The sequence below is a fragment of the Mustelus asterias genome, chromosome 19, assembly GCF_964213995.1.
Source record: "Mustelus asterias chromosome 19, sMusAst1.hap1.1, whole genome shotgun sequence".
NCBI lineage: Eukaryota > Metazoa > Chordata > Chondrichthyes > Carcharhiniformes > Triakidae > Mustelus > Mustelus asterias.
The window spans coordinates 16,407,340-16,427,339 of record NC_135819.1 but is presented as its reverse complement, the minus strand read 5'-3'; the positions used below and the strand labels follow the sequence as shown (position 1 = coordinate 16,427,339).

At 47.4% G+C, this 20,000-nt stretch overlaps 1 protein-coding gene across 1 annotated transcript in view; it reads right to left on the bottom strand.

Annotated features, from left to right (window-relative positions):
* Positions 1 to 2,921: 2,921 nt before the first annotated feature.
* LOC144507536 (uncharacterized) overlaps positions 2,922 to 20,000 on the bottom strand; it is a 63,666-nt gene continuing 46,587 nt past the window's right edge. Inside the window, exons 9-10 of the mRNA XM_078234672.1 lie at positions 18,590 to 18,702; positions 2,922 to 3,096 (exon numbers count right to left, since the gene is read on the bottom strand). Of these exons, the coding sequence (XP_078090798.1) occupies positions 2,949 to 3,096; positions 18,590 to 18,702 (261 nt within the window). The 3' untranslated portion in view covers positions 2,922 to 2,948. The remainder of the gene's footprint in view (positions 3,097 to 18,589; positions 18,703 to 20,000) is intronic.

The window sequence follows — 20,000 nt, the reverse complement described above, 5'->3', positions numbered from 1 at the left end:
CAACGGGACATGGCAAAAGTGTTCAGAGACCATGTACACTGAAACAGGGTATTTCTTCTTTTTCAATGGTACGGCCACCAATTATTTGTCCGACCCTTACCCCCAGGCGGTGGCAATAGGGACCATACTTCCCAGCATGGTTCCTTGTCCAAGCCATTGGGGGCTCTCACGTCATCACCATAGAAGGCCAGAGCGGGAGTTATCGGAGGATTTTTGCGCTGACTACAAGGAAATAACTGCCTCACTCCTGGTCAGGCTGCTGGCTATGGAGTGGCAGGTTTCTTTTCTTTTGGAGCCGTCCCAGGGCGAATGGCTGCAGATAATCGTAATTACATTGCTTGCAGCCTTACCGCCTTGGGGAACGCTACAAGAGGGGCCCTCCGGGTCATCACCGTCCAATTAGAGAAACTCAGGCTGTATGCCCAGCAGAATAGATATGCCTTGGATTACCTGCTAGCTCGACAAGGAGGCATGTGTGCCATAGTGAAGGATAACTGCATATTGGGACTAGATAAGGTCACTACTAATCTCACTAATTACCTGAACCAAATTGACCAGCAACTAGGGTCTATAAGAGAGGGCAAGGGATTAGGGGAATGGGAACTGCCAGGATGGCTTGGTTGGTTAAAGAATGTGGGGTTATATGCCATACTCTTAGTTCTTTGTATAAGTATTGGAATTGGCATTGTAAAGTGTCTCATCACACGGGTGATGACCACCTTGGAATCGATAGGATCATGACCGACTCAACTGATGATGGTCGCCACGAGTGAGGAGGGGGACGAGGAATACAAACTCATACTGGACCACAAGGTCCAGGAGGGAGCCCGACGAGAAGTGGAGGCAGAATTGGATGCAGAGGATGAGGGAGATAAAGTAATATTGGACTTGATGAAAATACAATTGTAACCTGAATTGAACAAGCCACGATGATGTTAGTGGTTATCACAGAGTGATAAAAAGGGGGAATGTGGATGTAAATATGCAGAGTGTTGTTAAAATCACGATGTTTTGGCGCCTGTCATAGTATTTGAATGTGCGGTTAGTGCGGTCACGTGATGCTTTTGGCGCCGGTTCTGAAGCAGTATTTAAACTGTAAAAAGCGCGGGAACTGTGTTCAGTCTCTCTGATGGCTGCAGGCTTCGGTAACCCGCACCATTACGGAAGGCTGACCCGACGTTGTTAAAGGGAATAAAGAAGTTAACCAGTTACCTGGAGTGGAATCGACTTTTGTCGAAGCCAAGCTAGATAAGGAGTATTTCAAGATTGACAGCTGTGCAGAGGGATCTGGGTATCCTTGTGCCTGGATCACAAAAAATTGGTTTGCAGGTGCAGCAGGTAATTAAGAAGCAAATGGAATTTTGTCCTTCATTGCTAGAAGGATGGAGTTTAAAAACAGGGTAGTTATGTTGCAGCTGTAACAGGTGCTGGTGAGGCCACAGCTAGAGTATTGTGTACAGTTTTGGTCTCCTTACTTGAGAAAGGACATACTGGCACTGGAGGGGTGCAGAGGAGATTCACTAGGTTGATTCCAGAGTTGAGAAGGTTGCCTTATGAGGAGACTGAGTAGACTGGGACTATACTCATTAGAATTTAGAAGAATGAGGAGGGATTTTATAGAAACATATAAAATTATGAAGGGAATGGATAAGATAGAAGCAGGGAGGTTGTTTCCACTGGCGGATGAAACTAGAACTAGGGGGCATGGCCTCAAAATAATGGGGGGGGGAGCAGGTTTAGGACTGATGTGAGGAGGAACTTCTTCACCCAAAGGGTTGTGAATCTGTGGAATTCCCTGCCCAGTGAAGCAGTTGAGTCCACCTCGTTGAATATTTTTAAGGCAAAGATAGATTTTTGAACAGTAAAGGAATTAAGGGTTATAGTGAGCGGGTGGGTAAGTGGAGCTGAGTCCATGAGAAGATCAGCCATGATCTTATTGAATGGTGGAGCAGACTCGAGAGGCCAGATGGCCTACTCCTGCTCCTAATTCTTATGTTTAACTACATGAGTTTGCTGAATCAATGAGGAATAAATTCCGACCACACTTGGCCCAGGTCAATTTACTGCTCAGAAATAAATCCAGACTTCTAGATTCGGCATCTGAGGTCTGGATAGTCAAATTTAGTATTAAAATCAATCACTTTTATTCTGTGTTCGTTGTAACAAGGTCAATGATTCCATTTTTAATTATAACATCTGGCTTCCTGTAAGCATCTTATTTCTGTTAGATTTCTTTATTAATCATAGATTGATTTGTATTTTTAAAAGTTATAAAACAGATTATCAAGAAATGCACCTTCATTAAGTTATAATAGGGTGAACTAATGTAACAGAATTATTATTGAAAAGGGATGGATCTATATTTTTAAATTAATGCTGCATAAAGCTAGATTTTTCAGAAAAATGCAGAGCTAGCATAAGATATATAAAATCAATTCCTTTACAATACTAATACGCTGCCAGAACCCAGAAGAATAAGACTCGTTGTTTAATCTGACTAAGATTAGTTCAAAATCTCACCTTCTTTAACACACAGTTCCCATCCTTTTCCTCTTCCTTTCTCCCTCCCACACCCATCCCGTTGCACAATTTCATTCACCTCCTCTTTGTCTCTTCAAATCGTATTTCATCCCATGCTTTTCTCCTCCACTCCTCAATTGGTTCCCTCTTCCCTGCTCAACCCTTCCCCTAACCTCTCTCCTTCCCACCACACTCCCTCTTCACACCCACCCTTTCCTTTATCCTCTCCCCTCTTTCACCCACCCTTTTGCCCTTCCTATATCAAATTCCCACCCTCCCTTCCCTCCTTTTCCTTACTACTTGTACGACCCCTTCCCTCCCCATTTCACAGACCCTTTTCCCCTTTCCTTCCTTTTCCCCTTTTCTTTCATCTTTTCTCACTTTGATGTTCCCATTTCCTGCAGCACCTTCAACAAAGTAACTTCTAGTTAATTAGTAACACATGGAAATGAAGGCCGTTCACATATCCATCGAAAGTCGAACGTGCAAGGTGCATCATTCCATTTTCCATCAAATCTTGCTTCAACACAATGCTCATTGTTACGCTCATTGTTTGGCTCTCCAGATGCCCAAAACCTGCAATATTGAGAATGGAAAGAAAATCAACAAGGAATCAGAGAAATTTGATTTTTTTATCACTTCAGGAACATTGAGGGATGTATTGGTAGAATGACAATATGATGGTGAGCTGAGACAGGATGAAGTTTCTCAGGCACGTTTCGATGAAACTGATGGACAAGGAATCCCCATGTAAGGTCACAAAGACTTGTAAAAATTCAGATCTGAACATACGTGTTGGTTTTGTGTTGTTAACGCTCTTGCCAAAAAGACAGATGGCTCAAGTTGCACTCCAGAGACTTGAGTACATAATCAAGGCTGACACCCCCTTGCAGTGTTAGAAGGAAGGGGTGCTATCTTTTGAATGAAATGTTAAATCAAGATGCCATCAACCCTCTCAGATGGATGTAAAAGTTCCCATGGCAATTTGGGTTGGAGTTCTCCCTTGTATGCATAATATTGGTGCCATTGTTAAGACTGCCTTTCCACCTCTGTAACAACACCCAATTTCACTCCTGCCTCAGCTCATCAGCTTCAATACCCTCAATAAAGCCTTCGTTACCTCCAAGCATGACTGTTCCATATCACACCTGGCCGGCTTCTCACATTCTGCCCTCCGTAAACTTGTCATCCAAAACTGCAATTTCTCAATTTGCACCAAGCCCCATCTATCCACCAAGCCTGTGCTCAATGACCTACACTGGGTCCTGAAGAAGGGGTTCCAAGGCCCCCCCCTCCCCAGCTTACTCCTTGCAAATGTCCAGTCTCTGGAAAACAAGCGAGACGAACTTAGAGCCAGACTCACTTTCCAAAGAGAACTGAGGGACTGCTGTCTGCTCTGTTTCACGGAGACGTGGCTCACTCCTTCTTCACCGGACAGTGCCCTACAACCAGAGGGCTTCTCAATCCATCGAATGGACCGTACAGCGGCCTCAGGTAAGGTGGGGCTTGCTTCTTAATCAACACCTCGTGGTGCCTAGACGTAGCAACACTAGCAACACTGGCAACTTTCTGCTCCCCAGACCTAGAATATCTGACGCTAAAATGCTGCCCCTACTACCTTCCGCGGGAGTTCACCTCCATTATCCTCCGTTACATCCCATCCCATGGAGACATGAAGATCGCGCTGGACGAAATATACGCCACTACGAATAGCCTTGAGACGAAACATTGCGAGGCCTTGTTCATCGTGACCGGGAACTTCAATCAGGCCAAGCTCAAGAGCAAACTACCAAGTTACCACCAACATGTCTCCTGCTCCACCAGAGGCCCAAACATCCTAGACCACTGCTACGCAAATATCAAACATGCCTATCGCTCTATCGCCCACCCACACTTTGGCAAATCAGACCACAAGGCTGTGTTCCTGCTCCCAGCTTACAAGCAAAAACTGAAGCGGGAGAATCCATCAAAGAAAGTCGTGCAATTTTGGTCTGAGGAATTGGATGATCTCCTATGGGGCTGCTTGGAGTCAGTGGACTGGTCGGTATTTAAAAACTCTGCGGCCAGCCTGAACGAGTATGCCACTACAGTAACTGATTTCATTAATAAGTGTGTAGAAGACTGTGTGCCAAAGAATCAAATCTGTGTGTTCTCCAACCGGAAACCATGGATGAACAGGGATATCCACTGCTTGCTGAAGTCCAGGTCTGAGGCGTTCAAGTCAGGTGACACTGACCTACACAAGAAAGCCAGGTATGATTAAAGGAGATCCATCAAAGATGCCAAAAGGCAATACCGGACCAAGCTAGAGTCCCAGGCGAGCCACACCGACCCCCGCCGCCTATGGCAAGGTCTGCAAGACATAACAGGCTACAAGATGAAGGCATGTAAAATCGCCGGCCCCAACGCACCTCTCCCTGATGAGCTCAATGCATTCTACGCCCGTTTTGAGCAAGAGGTCAGCAATAGCACGCCCTCCACCCTGGATGAACCTGTATCTGGGGGTCACCATTGCAGATGTCAGAGCAGCTTTCTTGAAAACCAACCCACTGGCCTGGATGGGGTACCCAGATGTGCACTCAGATCCTGCGCAGATCAGCTGGCGGGGGTATTCACAGACATCTTCAACCTCTCTTTACAACAATCTGAGATCCCTATCTGCTTCAAGAAGACGACCATCACCCCAGTACCGAAGAAAAACCAAGCAGCCTGCCTTAATGACTATCGGCCGGTGGCTCTGACATCCATCATTATGAAGTGCTTCAAAAGGTTAGTCATGTCACATATCAATTCTAGCCTCCCGGGCTACCTGGATCCACTACAGTTTGCCTACTGCCACAACAGGTCCACAGCACTCAACCCTGGAACACGTGGATAACAAGGACACCTATGTCAGACTCCTATTTATTGACTACAGCTCAGCCTTCAACACTATTATTCCCACAAACCTAATCTCCAAACTCTGTTGCCTGGGCCTCGGCGCCTCCCTCTGCGATTGGATCCTGAACTTCCTAACTCACAGACTGCAATTAGTAACGATAGGCAACAACACCTCCTCAACAAGGCTGTGTCCTCAGCCTCCTACGATACTCCTTACACACCTATGACTGTGTGGCCAAATTCCCCTCCAATTTGATTTTCAAGTTTGCTGACGGCACCACTGTAATGGGTCGGATCTCAAACAATGACGGGACAGAGTACAGGAATGAGATAGAGAATCTGGGGAACTGGTGCGGTGACAATAATCTTCCCTCAATGTCAACAAAACGAAGGAGATTGTCATCGACTTCAGGAAGCGTAAAGGAGAAAATACCCCTGTCTACATCAATGGGGATGAAGTAGAAAGAGTCGAGAGCTTCAAGTTTTTAGATGTCCCGATCACCAACAGCCTGTCCTGGTCCCCCCATGCCGACACTATTGTTAAGAAAGCCCACCGACGCCTCTACTTTCTCAGACAACTAAGGAAATTTGGCATGTCAGCTACGACTCTCACCAACTTTTACAGATGCACCATAGAAAGCATTCTTTCTGGTTGTATCACAGCTTGGTATGGCTCCTGCTCTGCCCAAGACCGCAAGAAACTACAAAAGGTCATGAATGTAGCCTAATCCATCACACAAACCAGCCTCCCATCCATTGACTCTGTCTACACTTCCCGCTGCCTCGGCAAAGCAGCCAGCATAATTAAGGACCCCACGCACCCCTGACATTCTCTCTTCCACCTTCTTTCTTCGGGAAAAAGATACATAAGTCTGAAGTCATGTACCAACAGGACTGTCTGGAGACAAGATACATCTCTTTAACCTGTGCTTAATGCTCCCTCCGCTCACATTGTCTGTATCTTTAAGGCCTGGTTGGCTGTCGAGATTTTCATTCTAATCAGTCTTCTGTAACTTGATTTTGTGCCTCTGTATGCCCTGTTTGAGAGCAGATATCCACTCCATCTGACGAAGGAGCAGCGCTCCGAAAGCTAATGGCATTTGCTCCCAAATAAACCTGTTGGACTTTAACCTGGTGTTGTTAAAACTCTTACCTTGGTTAGTGCCATGGGACTGTCCCCCACAACAGCGTAGCAATGTCGTTAAAAAGGTCATCTTCAACCCAAATCACCCCAGATCCCCTCCACCCCCAGCACCCTGCATGCTTCCAGCCCCTGACCCCCAAGCATCTCCTTCCTCCCCCGTCAAGCGTGCCACTGTGCTTGCCCTCTGTGGGCCACCCCCTATACTCTGTAGGAGTCACACCATAATTGTTTTCATGGCTCCTTCTGTCCCCACAGGATAAGAATGCCCATAACACCAGAGAGAGGGAGAAGACAGGGGGTGTGAGCCTGACCTCCGGGTCCTCACCCCCTTTGAGGAGCGGGCGCTGGAGCTGCCCAGAAAGGAGGACATCCAGGTTATCAGCGACAGCATGGTCGAGAAGTGAGCACCTGTCAATCCTCCATCACCTTGAGTCAATTACGCAGGTGTAAGGAGCAAGGTTTAAAGGAGATGTACAAGGCATGTTTATTTACACAGAGGGTGGTGGGTGCCTGGAACTCGCTGCCGGGGGAGGTCGTGGAAGCAGATACGATAGTGACTTTTAAGGGGCGTCTTGACAAATACATGAATAGGATGAGAATAGAGGGTTACGGTCCCCGGTAGGGTAGGGGATTTTAATTCAGATGAGCAGCATGGTCACTGCAGGCTTGGAGGGCCGAAGGGCCTGTTCCTCTGATGTAATTTTCTTTGTGCTTTGTTCTATGTTCATTGGGGAAATGTCAACCAACTTTCTGGCATCTGAGATTCCACTCCCTCCCTTGCACTTAACCTTGTGTCCTTGTTGCAGGAAGAGATCCGGATGCAGCAGAGCCATTTGAGATCGAGGACCCTACTGCGGCTCCTGCCCATCCTGAGACTGACAGCTCTGAAGACTCCTCAGAGGAAGCGGGTGAAGGGACCTCAGAGGCTGGCACCTTTTTGTTGTCAGCTGCCACCTCACAAGTCACCATCCCAGATACTCACATCGGTGGGTCTAGTTAGAAGTGAGGCTTCTGGGTCACTCTCTGGTGAGCACGACACAACTGATAATGTGCATCGCGCGATGGCCGAGTCGCAGCAGGCCACCGCGGAGTCCCAGAGGGCTGCAGCCAAGTCACAGCGGTCCACAGCTGAGGGACTGAAGAGGATTCCAATGCAGCCCATGCTAAGAGGCTCGAGAGCTCGCACGAGACCCAGCGAGACGGCGCTGAGACACAGCGGGCTATGGCAGCAGCCCTTGAGAACATTGCCCAGTCGCAGAGCGTCATGGCTGAGGGGCTGCAGGGCCTTGCGCAGTCTCAGAGGGCACTTGCTGCAGCCATTGACAGGTGGTCCCCGACTCAGGTGGCCATCGCAGAGGGCTCGACCACCATGGGTAGAACGCAGGTGGTCCTCCAGGACTGGCAGGGCCAGGTGATGCCAGAGCTTCTGGAGGTCACTGCAGAAGCACCACTGTCCCATGGAGTGACCCACAGGGATCCACAGGAACCCCCAGGGAGTAGGAAAGGCTCGGGCCCAGACTGGCTGTGACTACACCTTCTGACTCCCCTCGTTCCTGACAGTGGGACATCTCAGGGGCAGCGGGATGAAGAGGGTGTCATGGATAGATCCCAGAGACCTGGAAGCCAGCCAGGGCCCTCAAGGTCCAGGGCTTCCAGAAGACGCCCACCATAAGCCTCAGGACGAGGTAGGCAGCTGGCCCCCTCCACCTCCGATGTACATTCTGGGGAGACACCAAGAGACACAGCGGGCTACGGCAGCAGCCCTTGAGAACGTTGCCCAGTCGCAGAGCGTCATGGCTGAGGGGCTGCAGGGCCTTGCGCAGTCTCAGAGGGCACTTGCTGAGATAGTGGTTGGCCACATAAGGTTAGGAAGCTGTAGTTGCACTAAGATGTTACGGGTGAAGGGGTGCACTGGTTAGATAGATTTTTAAGCACCTTAACATTTTCTGCTCACACATTTTTATGTTAGCGCTTATTATTTAGACACTTTTATTGTAAACAATTAATTTTTTCAACCACCACCTGTGACTAATTTATCTCAAATTTGCCTCAAACAGGAATGCTGTTACCCTGACGGTCGCCGGATGGATCCTTCATGTTGATGTCAGTTGGGGAGGCCCCTCAATGCTGTGTCACTGAGAAAATGAAGCCATTTGTTCCCCAGAACCCACAAGCGATTCCCTACCATTCCCCCACCCCACCTGCCCCAGAGCTCTGTATGGGGGCTTCAGATCCTTTACCCACGACATAGACTTGGTGCCAGCGTGCATGTGGAGCTCAGGTAGGAGTCAGACTAGTTTGCACCAGGGCATCATCATGATGGTGCTTAGCGAATCAGCATCACCCTCCTGCCCGCCAAAGAAACCCATTAATACAGGGTACCCCGGCCCACCACTCTGGTGTGACAATGTTGCAGGAGAAAGTAGGACTTTGAGGGGGAGGGAATGGAACCCACGTGCAGAAACACAGGCCCCTGGTGAGCAAAGCACCTCCCTCGTCGCCCTCACGTGCCTGAACCTTGCTGCCAACCCTCCAGCGCCTGGGTGGTGTTACTCAGCATTGTCCTCCTCCTCTTCCTCCTCCTCCTGCTGGACGGCGTCCTCACTAGCAATGTCCAGCTGGTCGGCCTCCACATCGTCCTCCTCCTCCTCCAAACGGTCACCTCGCTTCTGCGCCAGGTTGTGAAGGACACAGCACGGCACCATCTCAATGTGGGAAGAAATCAGGGCGCTGTATTGTAGGGCCCCACCAGAGCGGTCCAGATACCTGAACCTCATTTTCAGGAGCCCTCGGCGCCTCTGCACTATAGAGCAGGTGGCAACGTGGGCCTCATTATACTGGGTCTCCGCATCAGTCTCAAGCCTCTGCATAGGCATCATCAGCCAAGTCTGAAGCGGGTACTCCATGTCACCCAAGAACCATCCCTGGCTCCTCCTCAAAGGCCTCTGGTATGTCTGAGCTCTGCAGTATGAAACTGTTATACACGCTGCCGGGGTGTCTGACGCAGACGTGCATGATGTTCACCTTGTGGTCACAAACCAATTTCCCATTTAGGGAATGGAACCCCTTTCTGTTGATGAATCGTTGTGGATTCTGAAGTGGGGCCTTGAGGGTGACATGGAAGAGCCTATAGCCCACTGTGCATTAGACATCCCCGCAATGGCCGCGAATCCTGCAGCTCCCTGCTGGGACTGGCCCAGGTGAAATTTAACATACTAGCCAGCCCAGGCATACAGGGCATCCGTGACATCCTTCACACAGGTGGGGACAACTGACTGGGAAATGCCACATTCATCCCCACTGGGGGTCTGGAAGGAGCCAGTGACATCAAAGTTTAAAGCGGCCGTTAATTTGACAGCCAGCGAGAGCGGGTGCCCCCCTCCACCCCGAGGTGCCAGGTTCTGCAATAGGTTGTAATGTCTCCTTTCGGAGCTGTCGGCGGCACACAGTGTCCGACATTTATTCAAACGACACTCGTGTGGAACTGCCGGGGTCTCCGCACCCTCCTTCTCCTGTGGCCCCCCTGCCCCCCACCTCCACCACCCCCCCCCCCCCCCCCCAGCGAATTGCGCCATATCCTACCTCTGGTGGCCATCTCCCTCTACTCCAGGGGAGAGACAGATGGAAAGGTTAAGGAATGCTGCTAGCCCCTAGCCCAGCAACACACACTGCCCATACTTCCCATCCGCCCCCCCCACCCCAAAAGGCCCTGCCAGCAATACAGCTCCCCCCATCCCTCCCCCCCCCTCCCCACAGGCCCCCACAGCAATACAGCCCCCCATCCCCCCCAGTAACACACACCCAGAACTCATGCAGTGATGAGCATAGACATTGCTACTTGAAAAGTCCTGAGGCTGCAGGACTGCCAATTCAAAGGTCTTCCAGCACATCCCCCCAGCTGGAAGAGTGCTGCGTGCACTAGAACCCAGCAGCATCTACAAGTCTCGAGGTCAGTGCTGAGACCCGGGACCGTGCGGCAAATTGGACATCAGGCACCGTGATCAGCAACAGCCCCCCCGCCCCCCCCCCCCCCGCCCCACCCCACCCCCCACACCCTCGCAGAGCCCTCCTGACCCGAAACGCCACATGGCTGTCATGAAACGACGTCTGAATGCCAGAATCAGACTTTTATAGAACGTGTCTGTTCCAGACCGATCTGGATTGGGCGAACACGGTGGTAAAGGCAGCTGTGCTGGTAAAGTGGAGCATGCAGCTCACTAATTGGATTGAGATGCATGCAAAAATATTTAAATTGACATCCTGCCCATTTTAGGTGTGTTCCCAATCGCGCCAATTGTTTGGCCTTGGTAAGAGTGGGAACTGGCGCGAAAACGGGCGCAGATTGCGCTGATCGCCTCATGCCCGTCTTTACTCATTTTACGCGCCCGGAAATGGGCGCAACGCGATGGTAAAATACCCCGTACTACATTTCAAAACATACTTCAAAGTGAAAGCACTCCAAGTTATCCTGAGCTGTTATGAACCATTTCCAAATCATGTTTGAGAAATCTACTGGAATTGTTTGAGGGTGGAATGAGTTGGGTTGATGAGTGGGAGCCAGTGCACGCGATTTAAACTTTCAGAAGGCTTCTAACAAAGTCACACACAAGAGGTTAGCATGTAAAATTAAAGCACACAGGATTGAGGGTAGTGTATTGAAAACTATTTGGCAGACAGGAAACAAAAGAGTAGGAATAAACAGGTCTTTTTCCAAATAGCAGGCAGTGATGAGTGGGATGCCACAGGGATCGGTGCTGGGACACCAGCTTTTCACAATATATATTAATGATTTAGATGAGGGAACTAAATGTAATAGCTTCAGATTTGTGGATGGCACAAAGCTGTGGGGGAGGGTAAGCTGTGAGGAGGATTCAGAGATGGGTACGTGGGACTGGGATATTATAGCAATTACTGAAACATGGCTAAGGGAGGAACAGGACTGGCAGCTTAACGTTCCAGGGTACAGATGCTATAGGAAAGATAGAACAGGAGGTAAGAGAGGAGGGGGAGTTGCACTTTTGATTAGGGAAAGCATCACGGCCGTACTGAGAGGGGATATATCCGAGGGTTCGGCCACTGAGTCTATATGGGTAGAACTGAGAAATAAGAAGGGGGAAATCACATTGATCGGGTTGTACTATAGGCCCCCAAATAGTCAGCGGGAAATTGAGGAGAAAATATGTAAGGAGATTACAGATAGCTCCAAGAAAAATAGGGTGGTAATAGTCGGAGATTTTAATTTTCCCAACATTGACTGGGACTGCCATAGTATTAGAGGGTTGGAAGGAGAGATATTTGTTGAGTGTATTCAGGAGGAATTTCTCATTCAGTATGTGGATGGCCTGACTAGAGAGGGAGCAAAACGTGACCTCCTCTTGGGAAATAAGGAAGGGCAGGTGACAGAAGTGTTAGTGAGGGATCACTTTGGGACCAGTGACCATAATTCTGTTAGTTTTAAGATAGCTATGGAGAATGATAGGTCTGGCCCAAAAGTTAAAATTCTAAATAGGGGCAAGGCCAATTTTGATGGTATCAGGCAGGAACTTTCAAAAGTTAATTGTGAGGGTCTGTGGGAAGGAAAAGGGACGTCTGGTAAGTGGCAGGCTTTCAAAAGTGTGTTAACCAGGGTTCAGGGTAAACACATTCCTCTTAGAGTGAAGGGCAAGGCTGGCAGAAGTTGGGAACCCTGGATGACTCGGGACATTGAGGGTCTGGTCCTGAAAAAGAAAGAGGCACATGACGTGCATAGGCAGCTGGGATCAAGTGAATCTCTTGAAGAGTATAGGGGATGGAGGAGTAGAGTTAAGAGAGAAATCAGGAGGGCAAAAAGGGGACACGAAATTGTTTTGGCAGATAAGGCAAAGGAGAATTCAAAGAGCTTCTACAAATACATAAAGGGCAAAAGAGTAACAAGGGAGAGAGTAGGGCCTCTTAAGGATCAACAAGGTAATCTATGTGCGGATCCACAAGAGATGGGTGAGATCTTAAATGAATATTTCTCATCAGTATTTACTGTTGAGAAAAGCATGGATGTTAGGGAACTTGGGGAATTAAATATTGATGTCTTGAGGAGTGTACATATTACAGAGGAGGTGCTGGAAGTCTTAAAGCGCATCAAGGTAGATAAATCTGCAGGACCTGATGAGGTATATCCCAGGTCGTTGTGGGAGGCCAGGGAGGAAATTGCGGGTCCCCTAGCCGAGATATTTGAATCATCGATAGTCACGGTTGAGGTGCCTGAAGATTGGACAGTGGCAAATGTTGTGCCTTTGTTTAAAAAGGGTTGCAGGGAAAAGCCTGGGAACTACAGGCCAGTTAGCCTCACATCTGTGGTGGGTAAATTGTTGGAAGGTACTTTGAGAGACAGGATCTACAGGCATTTAGCGATGCAAGGACTGATTAGGGACAGTCAGCATGGCTTTGTGAGTGGAAAATCATGTCTCACAAATTTGATTGAGTTTTTTGAAGGGGTAACCAAGAAGGTAGATGAGGGCAGTGCAGTTGATGTTGTCTACATGGACTTTAGCAAGGCCTTTGACAAGGTACCGCATGGTAGGTTATTACGTAAAGTTAAATCTCACGAGATCCAGAGTGAGGTATCTAAATGGATACAAAATTGGCTTCTTGACAGAAGCCAGAGGGTGGTTGTAGAGAGTTGTTTTTCAAACTGGAGGCCTGTGACAGCGGTGTGCCTCAGGGATCAGTGCTGGGTCCACTGTTATTTGTCATTAATATTAATTATTTGGATGAGAATATAGGGGACATGGTTAGTAAGTTTGCAGATGACACCAAGATTGGTGGCATGGTGGACAGTGAGGAAGGTTATCTCCAATTGCAGCGGGATCTTGATCAATTGGGCCAGTGGGCTGACGAATGGCAGATGGAGTTTCATTTAGACAAATGCGAGGTCATGCATTTTGGTAGATTGAACCAGGGCAGGACTTACTCAGTTAATGGTAGGGCGTTGGGGAGAGTGATAGAACAAAGAGATCTAGGGGTGCATGTTCATAGGTCCTTGAAAGTGGAGTCACAGGTGGACAGAGTGGTGAAGAAGGCATTCGGCATGCTTGATTTCATCAGTCAGAACATTGAATACAGGAGTTGGGACGTCTTGTTGAAGTTGTACAAGACATTAGTAAGGCCACACTTGGAATACTGTGTGCAATTCTGGTCACCCTATTATAGAAAGGATATTATTAAACTAGAAAGAATGCAGAAACGATTTACTAGGATGCTACCAGGACCTGATGGGTTGAGTTATAAGGAGGGGCTGAATAGATTGGACTTTTTTCTCTGGAGCGTAGGAGGCTGAGGGGTGACTTTATAGAAGTCTATAAAATAATGAGGGGCATAGACAAGGTAGATAGTCAATATCTTTTCCCAAAGGTAGGGGAGTCTAAAACTAGAGGGCATAGGTTTAAGGTGAGAGGGAAGAGATACAAAAGTGTCCAGAGGGGCAATTTTTTCACACAGAGGGTAGTGAGTGTCTGGAACAAGCTGTCAGAGGTAGTAGTAGAGGCGGGGATAATTTTATCTTTTAAAAAGCATTTAGATAGTTACATGGGTACAATGGGTATAGAGGGATATGGGCCAAATGCAGGCAATTGGGATTAGTTTAGGGGTTTTTAAAAAAAAGGGTGGCATGGACAAGTTGGGCCGAAGGGCCTGTTTCCATGTTGTAAACCTCTATGACTCTATGTTTCAGTGTGATTTTGACAAGTTGAGTAAGTGAGCAAAGCATGACAGATACAGTATAATGTGATAGCAAAAACAGAATGATAATTCCTCCTAACTTGTGACCAAAAGTATTGGAGCAACTACATGAAGAATATCCGGGCATTGTTCAAATGTAGGAACTTGCAAGGAGCTACTTCTGGTGGCCAAGTCTTGATACCCAGAACAAGGAAAAGTCTGGACAATGCCAGTCATGTGTGAGGGTGAGGAACTCACCACCATTGTACCCATTGTGTCCATGGGAATGGCCAAAAAAACCTTGGCACTATTTTCACATTGACTTTGCCAGTCCATTTGAGAGGCACATGTTCTTGGTTATAGAGTCATAGAGGTTTACAGCATGGAAACAGGCCCTTCAGCCCAACTTGTCCATGCTACCCTTTTTTTTAAACCCCTAAGCTCGTCCAAATTGCCTGCACTTGGCCCATATCCCTCGATACCCATCTTACCCATGTAACTGTCTAAATGCTTTTTAAAAGACAAAATTGTATCCGCCTCTACTACTACCTCTGGCAGCTTGTTCCAGACCCTCACCACCCTCTGTGTGAAAAGATTGCCCCTCTGGACCCTTTTGTATCTCTCCCCTCTCACCTTAAACTCATGCCCTCTAGTTTTAGACTCCCCTACCTTTGGTAAAACATATCATTGTCATTGATGCAAATTTGAAATGGCCAGAAGTTATCGTGATGAAAGCTACAATCACCAAACAAACCATCAACAAAACTTGATGAGATTTTCAGAAGGTTTGGTGAACCAGAACAGATTTGCGGCGACAATGGTTCACAGTTTACATCACATGACATTTACCTCAGAGTGAGTGATGTTCAACATATCACCTCAGCACCTTATCATCCATCTACTAATGGGTCAGCTGAGAGATTCACATTGTCCTTGAAGCATTCAGTGAAAGTATCCAGGGACCAAGGCTCATTAACACAACGTCTTAATGCCTTTTTGGCATCATACCAAAAGTACCACTTGCGGCTGCACAAAGTTCACCAGCATTGTTACTTTTGAAGAGAAAGCTGAAAACTACGTCTCCTGGGGTAACAAAAGATCAATGATAGTAGAGCGTGACCAGCAGTCACAGATTACCAGACGAGAAGGTAATTCCAGAAGATGCCTGTTTCAACAAAGAGAATAAGTTCTGGCTCGCAGCCATGCCATGAATGAAAAGTGTTTTCCTGCAAATGTTTTCGCTAAAACTGGTCCAATTTCAAATGCAGTTCAAACTGAGGATGAACTCATAGAAACATAGAAGATAGGAGCAGGATGAGGCCATTTGGCCCTTCGAGCTTGCTCCGCCATTCATTATGATCATGGCTGATCGTCCAATTCAATAGCTTGATCCTGCTTTTTCCCCATAACCTTGGATCCCATTCGTCCCAAGTGCTATATCCAGCCGCCTCTTGAATACATTCAATATAATTCAACTGGTGTGGAGATGACATGCTGTTCAGTTACTAACTACACGCACAGTTATTCCCGGAACAACCACAAGGTGAACCTTTAGGACCTGACATTGTGAGTCCCAATGAATCATCAGAATCAGAAATTGCTGAGGAATCCATTGCTGTTAATAATCTATCTTCTGTAAGTGACACTGAGATATGTCCCAATGAAGAGAGACCCACGGAAGATTGTGAAATACTTCTAAGGTCAGAAACAGCTAAATCCTGAATGATGTTGACAAGAAGTCGATGCCCCAGATCGTCTTTCCTCTTGATTATTTTGCTACAATGTAGTAATTTGTTCTGAATATTTTGATGACTGTTCAAATACCATAGTTATTTGTCATTGTGACCTTAGAAGCAAAGGGAGAGGGATTATATATATTTGAGTAGTTGTGTTGTTGCATGGTCTCTTTAGGAGAATAATCACGTGGTCACTGTGTGACATCATTGGGTATTTTGCAGGAACATAGGAACAGGAGTAGGCCATCAAGCCCCTTGTGCCTGTTCTACTATTCAATAAGATCATGGCTGGTCTATGGGCTAACTCCATATATCTGCCATTGGCCCTTATCTCTTAATACCTTTGCTTAACAAAACTGTATCGATCTCAGATTTAAAATTAGCAACTGATCTGGCAGTTTGTGGAAGAAAGTTCCAAACCTCTATCACCCTTTGAGTGTAGAAGTCCATCCTAACATCTCTCCTGAACGCTCTGGCCCTCATTTTTATACTTTGCCCCCGAGTTCTAGAATCTCCAGTCAGTGGAAATAGTTTATCTTTAGCTACCCTGTCTGTTCCTGTTCTTGAAGATTTCAATCAGATCACCCCTTAACAAAGAACAACAAAGAAAATTATAGCCCAGGAGCAGACCCTTCGGCCCTCCAAGCCTGCACCAACCATGCTGTCCATGTGAACTAAAAGCCCCTACCCTTCTGGGGACCATATCCCTCTATTCCATCGTATTCATGTATTTGTCCAGACACCCCTTAAAAGTCACTATCATAGGTGGCACGGTGGCACAGTGGTTAGCACTGCTGCTTCATAGCACCAGGGACCTGGGTTTGATTCCTGGCTTGGGTCACTGTCTGTGTGGAGTTGGTACATTCTCCCTGTGTCTGCGTGGGTTTCCTCCGGGTGCTCAGGTTTCCTCCCACAGTCTGAAAGACGTGCTGGTTAGGGTGCATTGACCTGAACAGGCGCTGGATAATGGTGACTAGGGGAATTTCACAGTAAATTCATTGCAGTGTTAATGTAAGCCTTACTTGTGACTCATAAATAAACTTTACTTTTATATCGTATAACCTTCTAAATGTTGGAGAAAACGTATCTAATTTGAATAATCTCTCCTGATAACCTAACCCCTGAAGTCCAGGTATCATTCTTGTAAACCTACATTGCACTACCTCCAAGGCCAATATATCCCTGTGGGCTTTGCCTCAGTCTAGGTCCAGCCCTTGTACAGTGAACAGCTCTTAATAAACCTGCTTGTTGTTTTTTACAAAACCCACACCGATCAACTCCATATTCTTTTTACCCGAAGGAATTAACCTGACAAATACCTACATCTTTATCTTGTGTGAAATAAAGGAAATAGTCACAGATCCCCAGGGGTTAAATACATGAAGAAAGAGAATTTTCAGGAGACTAATTTAATAACCTTCCAAGGAGCCAACACAGGCACAGTGGGCCATCTCTCCTCTCAGTGAATAGTGGTTCTCGTCCTTTAATCATCACTTCTGACTCAGATCTTCTGCTGCAGGAACTGACTCATGTTCAAGTAAGGTTGCGTGGGCACTTACGCTGCTCCTTCCCACATGCAGAGTGGAATTTTCCGGCTGTGCCTGCTGGTGGGACCTTCTGGTCTACCAAAGTGAATGGACTTCTAGCTGGCTCATCACATCCGCCGCGGCGGGAGGCACCGCACCAAGGCTGGCAAATCCTAGCTCTGGTGACCAAGTGCAAACCTAAGAGGAGGTGCTGGCAGGCGGTAGAGCTCAGCCAGGCATCCACACACTCACACACACACACACACTCACATACACACTCGCACACACACTCACATACACACACACTCACATACACACACACATACACACACTCACATACACACACTCGCACTCACATACACACTCGCACACACACTCACATACACACACACATACACACACTCGCATACACACACTCGCATACACACACTCGCACACACACACTCATACACACACTCACACACACACACGCACACTCACACACACTCACACACACACACACTCACACACTCACATACACACTCACACACACACACTCACATACACACTCGCACACACACACTCACACACACACACTCGCACACACACACACACACACACACTCACACACACACGCACACACACTCACATACACACACACACTCACATACACACACACACACACTCACATACACACACTCACATACACACACTCGCACACACACACACACACACACACACACACACTCACACACACACGCACACACACTCACATACACACACACACACACTCACATACACACACTCACGCACACACTCGCGCACACACACACACGTTCCAGTAGGGATCACCGCTCAGTGATTAGGAGCAGTCATATGGGCTGCTTTTCTTTGTCCTTGCCAGGTTCAGGGCCATAGCAGTGAATCATGTAGATATCTCGCCTTGAATGAGAATCGCAAATCTGAACAGGAACAAGTACTTTCCTGGTTCAGAGACACACCAGCCTTGCAAAGGGAGGCAGTTGTTCTGCTTATGTGGAAACTTGTTCTCTGATCTGACAAAGCCAAAGAGTTTGGAGGAAGTGTGGCCATGTTGCAGTTTTAATACTTACATTTTTGTGGCTTTACTGTCAGTCCCATCGACCCAGTTCCATTGCCCTTCCACAGTGAGATCATTGAGTCCTATCCAGCAACGCTGACCCATTATAGTTGCCTTCATAAAATTCTGCATCAACAAGAATAAAAATTAAAATGGCAATCTACCACCATCTTCATATTTTAAAATTAACATTCTGTGATGTTGCACACAGAATTCTGGTGAAGTACGATTTCAGGGATATAGAATCAGAATTTAGTTCCCATTCTATCCACATTTATAATGCAACATAGTTGTAAAACATATTGCTCAGTACTTAGATCTGCCTCCTGCTGGTCAGGTGCAGAACACTGTGCAGGGCCAGAATTTAATAGTAATTTACCCTTTTATTTTTCCAGCTGCAATGGATAACCTCACATTTATCCACATTCAACACCATCTGCCAGATACTGGTCCAATCCCCGGCCTGTCAAAAACTATTTATAAACTTTTGATCTCCTCATCACAGCCTGTGTTGTCAGCAAATTTCGCTATGTTACACTCTGTCCCTGCTTGTAGGTCACTTATATAGATTGTAATTAATCGTGGTCTGACAACTGAGCCCTACGGGACCCCACTAGTGGCAGATCACCAACTGGAGAAAGACCCATTTATCCCAACCCTCTGCTTTCTATCAGTCAGCCAATCCAAGTCACTACTCCACCCCCAACCCCTTGGAATCTAACCTTCTGGATCAGTCTCTTGTGTGGCACCTTATCAAATGCCTTATGGAAGTCCAGATAGATCACATCCACAGGATCCCCGGTATCTACCTTGCTGGTTACATCATCAAAGAACTCCAGCAGGTTTGTCAAACTGGACTTGCCCTTCACAAAACCGTACTGGCACTGGTGAATTGAGCTTTGCTTTTCCAGATGCTCAGTCACCTCCTCCTTAATGATTGATTCCAGCAACTTTCCCATCACAGAGCTTCCTTTTATCTGCTGTGCTCCGTGGCCTCTGCACAAGTGTCATCAGCGGCGTTCCCAGTGAATATTTCCTGTCCCCACGGACCAGGTTGTAGTCGCTGTGGACCCTCAAAAATAACAGGGATTTGAGAGCGGCTCAGGATGTAGAGTGGTATACACTCCCTTGGAACCGAGCACATATCTGGAGGATATGTTTTGTGTGGTTGAGACCAGCAATGAGGGAATGGTAGCCCTTGTGCTTGATGAACTGCACTCCTTGATGCCAGAGAGCCATGTGAGTTCGAATGGCACCCGGCCCCTGTAGAAATCATTGTAAGATCCCTGCAGTGCCATTTGGCCTATTGACTTTGCACCAACTCTCCAACAAAGCATCGCACCCAGACCTTAACCCTGTAACCCCATATGTTTACCCCACTGATCCTGCTAACCTACATATGCTGGCACACTAATGGTCAATTT